The sequence below is a fragment of the Engraulis encrasicolus genome, chromosome 9 (genome assembly GCF_034702125.1).
Source record: "Engraulis encrasicolus isolate BLACKSEA-1 chromosome 9, IST_EnEncr_1.0, whole genome shotgun sequence".
NCBI lineage: Eukaryota > Metazoa > Chordata > Actinopteri > Clupeiformes > Engraulidae > Engraulis > Engraulis encrasicolus.
In genome coordinates, this window is record NC_085865.1 from 41,529,128 (window position 1) to 41,542,178 (window position 13,051).

The 13,051-nt window shown below is 47.5% G+C and overlaps 1 protein-coding gene across 1 annotated transcript in view; it reads left to right on the forward strand.

The window, feature by feature from the left end:
* Positions 1–12,662, forward strand: part of map3k22 (mitogen-activated protein kinase kinase kinase 22) — a 76,816-nt gene extending 64,154 nt beyond the window's left edge. Inside the window, exons 16-18 of the mRNA XM_063207146.1 lie at positions 3,716–3,845; positions 6,831–7,011; positions 8,708–12,662. Of these exons, the coding sequence (XP_063063216.1) occupies positions 3,716–3,845; positions 6,831–7,011; positions 8,708–8,936 (540 nt within the window). The 3' untranslated portion in view covers positions 8,937–12,662. The remainder of the gene's footprint in view (positions 1–3,715; positions 3,846–6,830; positions 7,012–8,707) is intronic.
* Positions 12,663–13,051: the final 389 nt, after the last annotated feature.

The following is a 13,051-nucleotide window of genomic DNA, read 5'->3' on the forward strand; positions in this document are numbered from 1 at the left end:
TTGCGTCAGTCTGGCTTGGAGTTGAGATTTCATTGATCCTTCCAGTAAATGGGTAAACATGTCCTCCCCTTTGGGTTGGAGTTGTGAGCTTTACACTCCTTACAGTAAACATGTCGTGTCCCCCACCTGGGTTGGGGTTGAGACTTTCCATCACGTAAAGGACTTGCAATGAAGGGGTCTCTCCCATGTGTTGTCCCCTGCTGCAGCTGGAGTTGATTTACAGCACACAGGAGAGGACGCCTCTTACTGCAGGTGGGCCTGTCGATGGGCCTATCCACTCTTAGGGGTCTGTTGTCCTGGGCCCAGGGAGAGAGGGGGCCCAAATTTGGGTCATCATTGCTTTGCATGTATTGGATGGGGGGGCCCTTTCAGATGATGTTGTCCTGGGCCCGGCAAAAGGTGACAGCGGCCCTGCGCTCAGCTACATCATAACAACATTGCTATGACAATGCAGAGGGTCTATGGAAAGTAGCTGATTAAGACTTAGTCATTACCATTTGGTTGAAAATAAGGTTATAACATAGGCTCTGTGCTTAGCATAGCTCTTAACATAGCTCTGATACATGTCAAGAGACAAGATTCAACTTCAGCTGTCAAGTTTTAGGTAACCGATTAAGACTTGGTCATTGTCACCAATTTGTTGACAATAAGGTTGTAACAGCGGCTCTGCGATAAGGGGTTAAGACACAAGAGGTGAGGAGTGTGGATGGAGATGGTGCTATTATTGGAGATTGCATCAGCTGGATGAGGTCAGACCAGAGGCCCAGCCAGGGGAAGGCTTCGTCAGAGGGGAAGGATTCGGCCCATTTGGGACGGAACTGAAGGGGGTTCCCCTTTACTAGCAACAGGAGAGAGGCTTCAGGGGGATAGATGAATGATTGGCCAATGAGGTCAATTGGCCAATGAGGTCAAATCAGAGGGGTCTGAGGACTTATTTGGGTGGGAGGGAGAGTGGGGCAGAAAGGGGTTTCCATTATGGGTAGAGGAAAGGCTCAGAAATCTGATTATTAAAAAAACTCTTACAACACAGGTGGCTTCACTGAGTAGCTGGTCTACCTGTGTTGAGTGTTCATTACAGTCAGCTGATGTGAGTGTATCAAATTTATGTCTGGGTTTTTACATTCTGAAGCTACGACTTACACCTCTACAGGAGAGGGGTGCCGCAAGTGCAATATTCATTTGCATTTTACAAGTTTACAAGTTTATTTATTTAAGAAAGGCACAGCATATATTGCCAGCATTTAAACAAAAATGCTAAATATACAAAGATTGTAGCCAAGAGGCTAATTTCCATCTTTTGTCCCTTGGCAGGTTTGATGTTCCTGATGTTTTCATGTAACATTTGTGAGTGAGCAGCATGAATTCTGGAAATAAACTGCTAAACTGTTACACAGTACACTTTTAACAGAAGGGAGGGATAAGAGACACATGAAGGAGGGAGAGTGCAAATATTGGAGCGGAGACAAAGGAGGGTTGGGGGTGTTGGGATTGCCTCAACCAAAACACTGGAGATTGCCTCAGCCTGATGACGTCAGCAGCACAGAGGCTAAGATGTTCAATTTCCCCTCCCCACCCTCTACAGTACACTCCATACACACGGCAGAGGGGCCCTGGGTAGGAGAAGACTTCAGCCCAAGTGGGGATAGAGGGAGGGTTCCCCCTCATAAGCTCCAGGAGGCTCCAATGCACCCAAGTGGGACAAAATGGGGGTTTCCCCCCCATCCCCTCTTCTTTTAAAAAATAAATATATATTTTTTAGGGCTTTTTTGCTTTTGTTTCTGACAGGACAGTGGAGGAAAGACAGGAAATGAGTAGGGAGAGAGAGACGGGGAAGGATCTCGAACCCGGAAATCGAACTCGGGTTGCCAGCGTAGTAACCCAGTGCCCAGCCGTTAAAGCCACGACTGGGCCCTCCATCCCCTCTTCTACTGCCGCATGTACACCAGAAATGACCTAATCTACCCAAGTAGCTGAGGTCGCTGAAGAAGCTTCGCCATGAATTCGCTTTATGAATTCGCTCTGGACGTGACATTGACATGTTTGATTTAGATAAACACGTAACGCCTCTGGTACGTCAGCCTGTGGATACGTACATTCCAAATGGTTTTAGATGAACCGCGTCATAGCTCATTAACATAATATAAGCTTTACTTTCATCACTGGAATTCGCTCTGGTCGTTCTGTTCGCTTCGCCCCTGGCGAATTCACTTTGGCCGCGTAGTCGCCAACCCTCCATAGAGGAATAATACTTCCGTCAATCAGTTCGCCCTTGGTGTACTGCTACACACTGCTTAAGTAGCCCTTCTCCTTCCTCTAAGAGGCCCTTCTTTCCACCTCTCGATGAATGTTGCACCACAGTGTTGCACCCCCCACCCACCCCCAAAGCACAGCTGTCCAAGTGTTTGTGTCAGAAGAGGGTTTTAGTTCCAGGAGGGGGGGATCAGAAAGGGGGCTCCCTCTACCCGGGCTCCGCCCTAGCGGTGACGCAACACCTTCGGCTCAGCTACACACACTAGGGCCAGGAGCTTGTGTATGAGGATTCCGTTCCCTCCACAGCGGTAAACTCCACCCACTTTGTCTGGAACCAATCAACTGAGCATTTCCAACCGTCCTGGGTAGAGGCGTGTTCAAGGCAGTGACGTGGTTTAAGCGGAGACGTTCTATTGGGACTAAGAAATGTTTGGTTTAGACTTCGGCACAGCCCTCAACAGTAGCAAACCGAGGGAGGCGGGCTAACCAGGCCATTTGGAAACACTAATCGTTATAGTCCTGGTCAGACCAGAATCGCGGTACATGATCTGAAGTCTATGAAAATGAGGCAAGGCTCCCTCTCCCTCACCCTGTCCTTCCTCTAAGGAGGGCCCCTTTTTTGCACCTCTCGTCTCGTTCGAGGACTGTTGCGTCACCAGGGGGGTTGTCAGGGCCCCCGTCGCCATGGTGATGGAGGAAAACAGGAAGTGGGAGGAGGAAGCAGGGGCCTTCTCCTGCGCAAGCGAAAAGACATATTTGGCCAGAGCATCTCAAATTGTTACACACACACACACACACACACACACACACACACACACACACACACACACACACACACACACACACACACACACACACACACACACACACTGTGGAGTGAGTAAGTGTGGCATGTCGATATTGGGTCACAGATATCAGGGATCTCCCAGCACTTTATTGTTAGGGCAGTCACCATGACAACAGACATCTCGGAAGCACAGCTTCACTTTCTTGACCTCTCAGTGTACCTCCACAAACCCTGCATGTGTGTGTGTGTGTGTGCGTGCGTGTGTGTGTGTGTGTGTGTGTGTGTGTGTGTGTGTGTGTGTGTGTGTGTGTGTGTGTGTGTGTGTGTGTGTGTGTGTGTGTGTGTGTGTGTGTGTGTGTGCGCGTGTGTGTGTGTGTGTCTGTGTCTGTGTCTGTGTCTGTGTCTGTGTCTGTGTCTGTGTGTCCGTGCGTGCGTGTGCACATGTGTGTATGTGTGTGTATGCGTGTAACTTGTGTGTGGCGTGTATTCAGGGCTCCCTAAAAGACCAGTTGATGGTATCTCTTGTCTAACCCTGGTCTCATGTGTTTGTGTGTGTGTGTGTGTGTGTGTGTGTGTGTGTGTGTGTGTGTGTGTGTGTGTGTGTGTGTGTGTGTGTGTGTGTGTGTGTGTGTGTGTGTGTGTGTGTGTGTGTGTGTGTGTGTGTGTGTGTGTGTTCAGGGCTCGATAAAGGACCAGTTGAAGGCGTATGGTGCCCTGACGGAGAAGGTGACGCGGCGATACACTCGGCAGATACTACAGGGCGTCTCGTACCTCCACAACAACATGATCGTACACCGAGACATCAAAGGTAGAATCTGCAACACACACGCGCGTGCACACACACACACACACACACACACACACACACACACACACACACACACACACACACACACACACACACACACACACACACACACACACATCGGGGGTGCATTTCTCGAAACCATAGTTGCTAACTACATAAGCTACTTTGTTGCACACACCCACACTCACACAAACCCAGGGACGCCCTCCGTTTTGGTTTAAAGTTGCTGGTCGTCTCTCTCCTTCTGCTTTTCTTTTCAGCCTAAGGAAACTCTTTGAGGTATTTTCAGTGGACTGTGTATGAGGTCAGGGAGCTTCAACCGTCTGTGTGCGTGCGTGCGTGTATGTGTGTGTGTGTGAACGTGCGTGCGTGTGTGACAAAGAGAGAGAGAGACAAACAGAGCGAGAGAGAGAAAGAGAGACAGACAGAGAGAGAGAGAAAAAGAGAGAGCGAGAGACACGTGGAGATTCTGCTGAATTATTGGGGTCTAAAAAAGGGACTACAAGTTAAATACACTCCCAGAATAGACCACCTCAGCTCAGCCCAGCTCAGCGCCGGAGGCTGTCTAGACGCTTTTGGAAAAAGAAAACACAACAGACAACATTAATAACCCCTGATCACAGCTGCTGAGGGGAGGAATGATGGAAGAGAGAGGAAAAAGAGGGAAGAAAAAACATGACTGGGAGTTTATGAAAAAAAGAGAGGGAAAGAGAGAGAGACACAGAGAGAGAGTCTTTTCTATGATGCAATATCTATCGAGTGCATGCGCACACACACACACACACACACACACACACACACACACACACACACACACACACACACACACACACACACACACACACATACACACACAGCAAGACTGGAGAGATCACACACACATACATACATTAACTGAATTACCGCCGTACATTTCACGTCCTTGATTCTGCCACATAAAGCGAAGATGGTGTGTGTGTGTGTGTGTGTGTGTGTGTGTGTGTGTGTGTGTGTGTGTGTGTGTGTGTGTGTGTGTGTGTGTGTGTGTGTGTGTGTGTGTGTGTGTGTGTGTGTGTGATAGACAGGAAGGCAGGAGCTCAACCACGCCAAAGCAAACTCTCTCTCTCTCTCTCTCTCTCTCTCTCTCTCTCTCTCTCTCTCTCTCTCTCTCTCTCTCTCTCTCTCTCTCTCTCCTGCTTCTCTCCATTCCTCTACTCTCCATATCCCATTCTCCCACCCCTTCTATTGCTGTCCCTCTCATTCGCACTCTCTCTTTTTCTCTCTCCTTTTACTCTTCTCTCTCTCCTTTTCTCCCTCTCTCCCTCTTTTTGCCCCTTCTAATACTCCTCTACTCTCTCTCACTCTATTTTCTTTTTCATTCACTCTCTCCCTCCTTTTCTCTCTCTGTCTCTCTCTTTACTCCCCCGCCCCTGCATGTTCTGCATGTCCCATGTCCCATGTGCTGCTCTCTCCCTCCATCTTTCTTTTGCTCTTTCTCTGTGCCTCCTTCTCCACATTTCCCTTCTGTGTGTGTTCCGTGTTAGACATCAGAAGACGTGTTCCAAAATCTGCTTCCTCCCTCTGTCTCTCTCTCTCTCCGTCTCTCACTTTGTCTCGGTCTCTCTCTCTCTCTCTGTCTCTGTCTCTCTCTCTCTCTCTCTCTCCCTCCTTTGTGTCCCGTGTGAGACGAATTCTTCCCTTCTTCCTCGCTTCTCTCTCATATCTTTCTTTCTCTCTCCAGATCTATCTGTATCCCTTCATCTCTCTCCCCTCCATCTCTCCCCCCCCCTCTCTCTCTCTCTCTCTCTCTCTCTCTCTCTCTCTCTCTCTCTCTCTCTCTTTCTCTCTCTCTCTCTCCACATCTCTCCATCCCTCCTGTGTGAGACTGGAGTCTAGAGGAGTGTGGTGTTCCAGTATTCCAGGGCGTGGAGGCTTATTGAGGCTTTGTGGCCGGGCCGAATTAGTCACTGCTCAAACAACCACCAACCACCCAGTACACACACACACACACACACACGCACGGATGCACGCACACAAGCACACACACACACACACACACACACACACACACACACACACACACACACACACACACACACACACACACACACACACACACATGTATGCATGCACACACACGCACAAACACACACACACACACGGGCACACACGCACACACACACACACACACACACACACACACACACACACACACACACACACACACACACACACACACACACACACACACACACACACACACACACCAAGAACACACACAACCAGTCAGAAATGCACACTTGCACAATAGAATACACACTAGCACAATACACACACAACTTTCCCCATATAACCAGTACAGCCACACACAACCAACCAGGAACACACACACACACACATCTGCAGTACGCAGGCATACACACAATCATGCAGCCACATACAAGCCACACAGGTACCTCCCCGAACAACATGACCCAGACAGCTAAAGCCCCCCTGAGGTTAGCAGTGCAGAAATCACAGGTGGGAGGCCGCGGAGAGAGAGAGAGAGACAGACAGAGAGACAGAGAGACAGAGAGAGTGACTCCCATCTTCCGACCAGCTGGATAGTGGTGAGTTGTTGATCATGGGGGATGTTAGCATATGTTTTTGCAATGCCAGATCTATTCTTCGTCATTTGACATTGCGGCCAGGAGCAATGTCAACTACATCTCATGAAAAAAAAGCATCTGCTGAACACAATTACATAGCTCTGTTGTATACTGTGATGGGAGGATAGCCTATAAAGCTATGAGGACACCTGCATGGAATATAAAGGGCCTCTGACTGAGGGTCTAGGTGTGTGTGTGTGTGTGTGTGTGATTGCGTGCGTGCATGCGTCTGTATGTTTGTCTGTAGTTGCACTGACTTAATTATTCCTCTCAGACAAAGTCATCAAAATATGTGTGTTTCTCTCTGTGTGTGTGTGTGTCTGCCTGTGTGTCTGTCTGTCTGTCTGTTCTGTAACAGGGGCCAACATCCTGCGTGACTCGTCGGGTAACGTGAAGCTGGGTGACTTCGGGGCGGGTAAGCGCATCCAGACCATTTGCATGTCGGGCAGCAGCGGCATCAAGTCGGTCACTGGCACCCCCTACTGGATGAGCCCGGAAGTCATCAACGGGGAGGGATACGGACGCAAAGCTGACGTCTGGTAAATAACACTATATAGGCTCACACGCACACACACACACACACACACACACACACACACACACACACACACACACACACACACACACACACTCATCAACGGGATATGGACGTAAAGCTGACGTCTGGTAAATAACACTACATAGGCACACACACGCACACAGACACGTACACACACACACACACACACACACACACACAAACACAGTTTAGTACTTTTATTTGGATCGCAGTCCATGAAAAGATACACAGATCCAAATATTACTGGAAATCACACACACACGCATGCATCAACGGTGAGGGATGTGGACAAAAGGCCAATGTCTGGTATATATTCTGGTATATATACATTTTTATTGATTTTATATCATTATATGATTATATAATATGTATCTGCCTACGCAACTGAATCCTCTTTTCTGATTGGCTGATGGGGTTGCAACTAATTCCCTATAACCTGTCAGGCGTCAAACATGCGACTAAGTTAGGTGAACTGCCGTTACTAATTCTAAACTGCAGGTTGCTATGGCCAAAAGCCAGTCGTTAGTTCTATCGCATTTGTTTATCAAGTCAAGAGTCAGTCGTTAATTCTATCGCATTTGGTTGTCAAGCCAAGAGCCAGTCGTCAGTTCTATCGCATTTGGTTGTCAAGTCTGTCGCCCTAAAAGTTCCACTACATGCATCTGATAGAGGCGCGCCTGATTATGTGCGCACTAAATTATTCTGCAGTTGGCATAATTCATAGGTTACAAATTTACAGATAGGCCCAGCAATAGATGACAAAAATACCCTCTACCGAAATTCTAAGCACCTTCCTCGCCATCAATTGTATCGAAGCGAGTCACCTCGTCATCTGCTCCACTCCCATGGTTTTTAAAATGAAGGCTATTTCCCGCTGCCCTCCCTTTGTTATTGATCTGAAAACATCCTTTAAAAAAAAAAAAAATTAGGCTACTCTCCTCTTGTGGGGAAGGCACACGTGTGAAAGGGGAAAGGGGAGAGTTATGAAAAATGACCCTAGCGTGGGGAATCTCTCTCTCTTTCTCTCTCTCTCTCTTTTACGCACAAAGTTGACAGGTAGCCTGTGATGATCTGTAGGGGGAAACAGACGCGTGATGCGACATTCAGCATGTTGAAATGCTTCGCAAGTTTTCGTTTTTAAACTTCCATCCCGCCGTGGTATAGGGCCAAAGGAAAATTAAATAATCACAGCGTCGGCAGGCTACCAAACGAAGATTCTAGGCGCGTCAAGTTGGACGCCCGCTCAGCAACATTCTATCTTGATAGGACATGGTTCCTAAAACTTTACAGACAATAATAGATTAAAAAGTACCCCACCATAACGGCAGATAAGCGGGATAACGCAAAGTTCGGAGCCGCCGCCTCGCCATTAATTTCGTATAACCGGTCACCTCGTCGGCCGTTATCCCTTACATATATATATATATATAATTTTCATCCCATTTTTTTCATAATTAGGAGATGATGCAAGGCAAAGAAGGTTAATACATCAATAAGAATTAAGATTTACTTAGTATTACATTATATGCAGTAAATGAATGTACATTCTATTAACCCTTTTCTCTCTGCTTAAGTCGGTGGCATGTAATGTATTCTATTTATCTCTCTCTGCAGGCCAGTGACATTTAATTGTAATAATGCCTTGTCATAATTATCCCTTTCCCCTCCCTCCGCAGGTCGGTGGCATGCACGGTGGTGGAGATGCTTACCCAGAAGCCCCCATGGGCGGAGTTTGAGGCCATGGCGGCCATCTTTAAGATCGCCACGCAGCCCACCAAGCCCACGCTGCCGGACGGCGTCTCGGACGCCTGCAGGGACTTCCTGAGGCAGGTGTTCGTGGAGGAGAAGTGGAGGCCCACAGCTGACCTGCTGCTCAGCCACCCCTTCGTACTGGGGGGGTTCTGATCACCCCGCAACCATACTCCCAGCCTCCAGGGGGGGCTCGTTCCCTGAGGGAAAGAGGGACCCCACTGCCCCTCTCCCAGCCTCCGGGGGAGGAGGGGCGGGCTCTGACCCTGAGACCCACCCCCAAAACCGAGCCCTCTGGCCAACCCTTTAAAACCTAAAAGAGGTTACCCCACTGCCCTCCACCGCAGACCTACTACTCAGCCACCCCTTCGTACTGGGGGGGTTCTGATCACCTGCACCTGTACTCCCAGCCTACAGGGGGGGCTGAGCAAACCCCGGCCCCGGCCAACCCTTTGTTAAAGAGGGACCAAACTGCCCTACTACCAGCCTGTAGGTGTCCTCAGCCACCCACTTCGTACTGGGGGGGTTCTGATCACCTGTAACCGTACTCCCAGCCTCCAGGAGAGGGGCGGGCTCTGACCCTGAGACCCATCCCCAAAATCGAGCCTTCCGGCCAACCCTATGTTAAAGAGGGACCCCACTGCCCCCCTCCCAGCCTGTAGGTGTCCTCAGCCACCCCCTTGTATTGGGGGGTTCTGACCACACACTTCCAGCATACAGGGGGGAGGGCTATGACCCTGAGACCCACCCCAAAAATCGAGCCTCTAGGGATCCCGCTCAAACCCCTTGTTGAAGAGAGACCCCTCTGCCACCCCCCAGGGGAGCTCATTACATGCAACCCCACTCACAGCCTGTAGGGCTCCTTATCCACTCGTATGGGGGGCTTCTGATCACCTGCAACCGTATTCCCAGCCTCCAGGGGGAAGCTTTGAGCCCTTCCCCCTTAAAAAGGCTCCCTAAAGGGGTTAACGGGGGGTCCTCAGTCCTCCTGGAGGAGACTTCCCCTCCAACTCCTCCGTTAGACCAGCTGCCTGACAAGACAAGAGGAGGTTGCAACCCCACTCCCAGCCACTAGGTGTCCTCAGTCATTTGTACATTCTGGGAGGTTCTGACCATCCTAACCACCACTCCTAAAGAGGGACCCCACTCCCATCCTCAGTGGTCCTCACCCACCTCTTGATCCTTTGGGGGGGGGTTCTAACTACCTTAACCTCGATGTAAACCTACAGACCCTGAAGAGGCTCCCTGTGCCCCTTTCACCCTGTCTATCACCTACAGGGACGAATTAATGCACAGGCTGGATAGGGCTACAGCCTAGGGCCCCCCACCTACCAGGAAAAAATAGGAAAAATTGAGTTGTGAAAAGATGCGGTAGAGATGTAAACAATTGGTTGACATGTTATCCTTAACTCCTAACTCATAATTAATACACTGTGTACATACATTTGTCTATGGTGGTGGGGGGGGGGCACAGCAACCTGCAGCCTAGGGGCCCCAGGCCATCTTAATCCGGCCCTGATCACCCAACCAATATTGACCTGCAGCAGAGTCAGCTCTTCCTCCTGGGGCGATTCTGACCACCCTGACACCATGACCACCACCAACACCAACCCCTCCCCAACCACCTCCCCAACAGAATACAGGCAGGACGACGTATTGAGTAGAGGCCTGGGGTGTGAGTGTAGGCATCAGCTTTACCTTAATCACTGGGTATGCTCCTTCCAGTGCCCCAGTCAGAGATAATGCACCTGTGCAGACAAGAGTCCTAAATTTTATCCCGTCAGATTGGGTTCCTCCTGTGAGGAGGAGTGTAAAAGAGAAACTAATGTAGGCTAATAGCCAGCTTCCTTTGTAATTACATAGGTGAGAGTAGGCCTACTTCTGCTTCTACGTTATACAACTGAGTGCTGGAGTCGTTTTGTTGATTGTTATCGTTAGAATGTACCCATCTGAAGATGATACAGACACGACGAAAATGATGAAGGTTTGTTTCAGAGGGATGGAGTGTGTGTGTGAGAGGGAGGGTTTGGGTTTGGATCTTCAAGATGTGGTCAAGTGTGTGTCTTTTAAATGTGCAGAACGCCTTTATTCAGATGAGTGATGATGCACCTTTTATAATGCAAAGTTCATCTGGAGGATTGTTATGAAGGCAGAACTATACACACTCCCATCTGGCGTCTCTCTTGGAGTGTTTACACACCCTGAAATGGAAATTATTTTTTCAAGACAAATTTAATGTCGGTTGTTATACTGTTTAGAAGGGGGGTAGGACATTTTGTATTTTTTTAATAAATAAATATTTGACATTGATCTGTCCTTGAATTGTCCCAGCAATACTGCACTTCTGCCACAGAGGGGTGCTGTGGTGATGACTATCTTAGTCCATGTGACTGTTAGTCCATGTCCATGTAGGTGACATGTACTGTAGTGTCCATGTTAATGTACAGTAGGTGACATAGGGGGTGCAAGTCAAAGTACTTCCTTCCGTCCTTTCCTATGGTCTCTAGACTCTTATCTGTGTCGCCTCGACTCTGTGGAGAAAACTATTAAGTTACCCTGTTGTCAACCAGCACAGAGCAACTTTTTGTTAGCTTTCTCCCATTCAACATCCTCTTTGCAGGAGTGAGAGAGTGACCTTTGAATTGTGTTTTTGCAAGATATTTAATAACAACTCTGATCATTGATTAATGAGGCTAGAGGCATCAGGAAAGGGCAGGAGGAATAAAGATTGACCTGCAGCGGTAGCGTGTTTGTCACCCACTCACCAAGTGACCAAAGAGGGCTATGGCCTACGGAGGAGTGAACGGCAGATGTACTAGCACCAATTCAAATACAACACAGTACAGAATCTGCACCAATGCAAATTAAATACTAATTTAAAGGTATAGTATGTAGCCTACTTGTTTAGTAGTTTACTTCCAGAATGTATGCTGCCCGTTCACAAATGTTGTCTTTTTCATGAGTATTTTCCCCCACCATAAAAATGTTCATACAAAAAGGTGGATCTTCTTCATGTCCACCATTTTGAATTTCCAGTACTAAACATTTTAGCTGCAAAAAGTACTGTAGGCCCGTCTTTGTTGAAATGTTAGTTTATTACTTTGTAAATATTCATGAAAAGATCAAATTTGTTGTAATGCATACTCTGGCCATAATCCTACATACTCTACCTTTAGTGATTTGGTGTAATGGTCATCTTTGGAAAAGTCATGCTGTCACCAGTGTGAAATGGCTTCATAGCCTACAATGGCATTAGATGTCCCGTTTTGCTGGAATGTATCAGCATTAGAAGCCTACTTTCTAAATAAAGTAAAGAAGATGATCCAAGAAGTGAATGTAGAAATTCAAAATGGATTCAAAAAAAGTCCATGAGAAATCTGTGAGGTAGAGATGAATGTAATAAAGTGATGCTAACATTTGTCGTTCACAACTCCACTGAAGCCCATTAGTAGCAATGTATTCATCATCAAGTGCCTCCTCAATGCTAGCATTAGCATGCACGGCGGAGTAGGCATGCTATGCTCTCCGCTAGCGTAACAATACACAGTGGAGTAGATTTGATAAGATCTCCGCTGACTTCTGTCTGTACTTCAAAAAAGCGGCTTAGAGATGATTTCTGTCATGAAAGAGATTGTAATGTAAATATGATATACCAAACTTTTCTATGAAATTACATTTCATTATATTCTCATTTTTATTAGTAGCCAAGTTTTCTAGAGGTGAGCATTGTTAATGATCTGAAGGTCATCTGTAGGTCATGGCACAGGTCATGGCAGAGCTTCTGAATGGGACTCGTGACTACTGTAGTCTTTATGAAGAGGCCGGGAACATTCATACACCTTTTGTACATTTAATTTAATAAATGATAATGTTGAATACACAGTTCTTGAGTTTGTGTCATTCTGTCTTCATGCCTGTGTGGAAGTGGGGCTCACTGTGAACATATGCCAATTATGTATATCTGTAATATTTAACTTAATATACCACATAACATGTTTTACGTTTCTCTTGACTAAAAACATATGTGGATCAAAAATCAAGTCAATAATATCCAGTAGTTCTGTTCAACCTTCAACCACAATATTAAAGACTGAGCATGGCAGCCAAATTCACTGAAGCTCAGTGGTTTATTGAAAACAGCTGTTTTTATAGTGAGAGGTAGAAAGTGGGACTGATATCATACACACTTGTGCATGTGCACATAGATACACACACACACACACACACACACACACACACACACACACAAATGTTGCTTCTGACATCTCCAA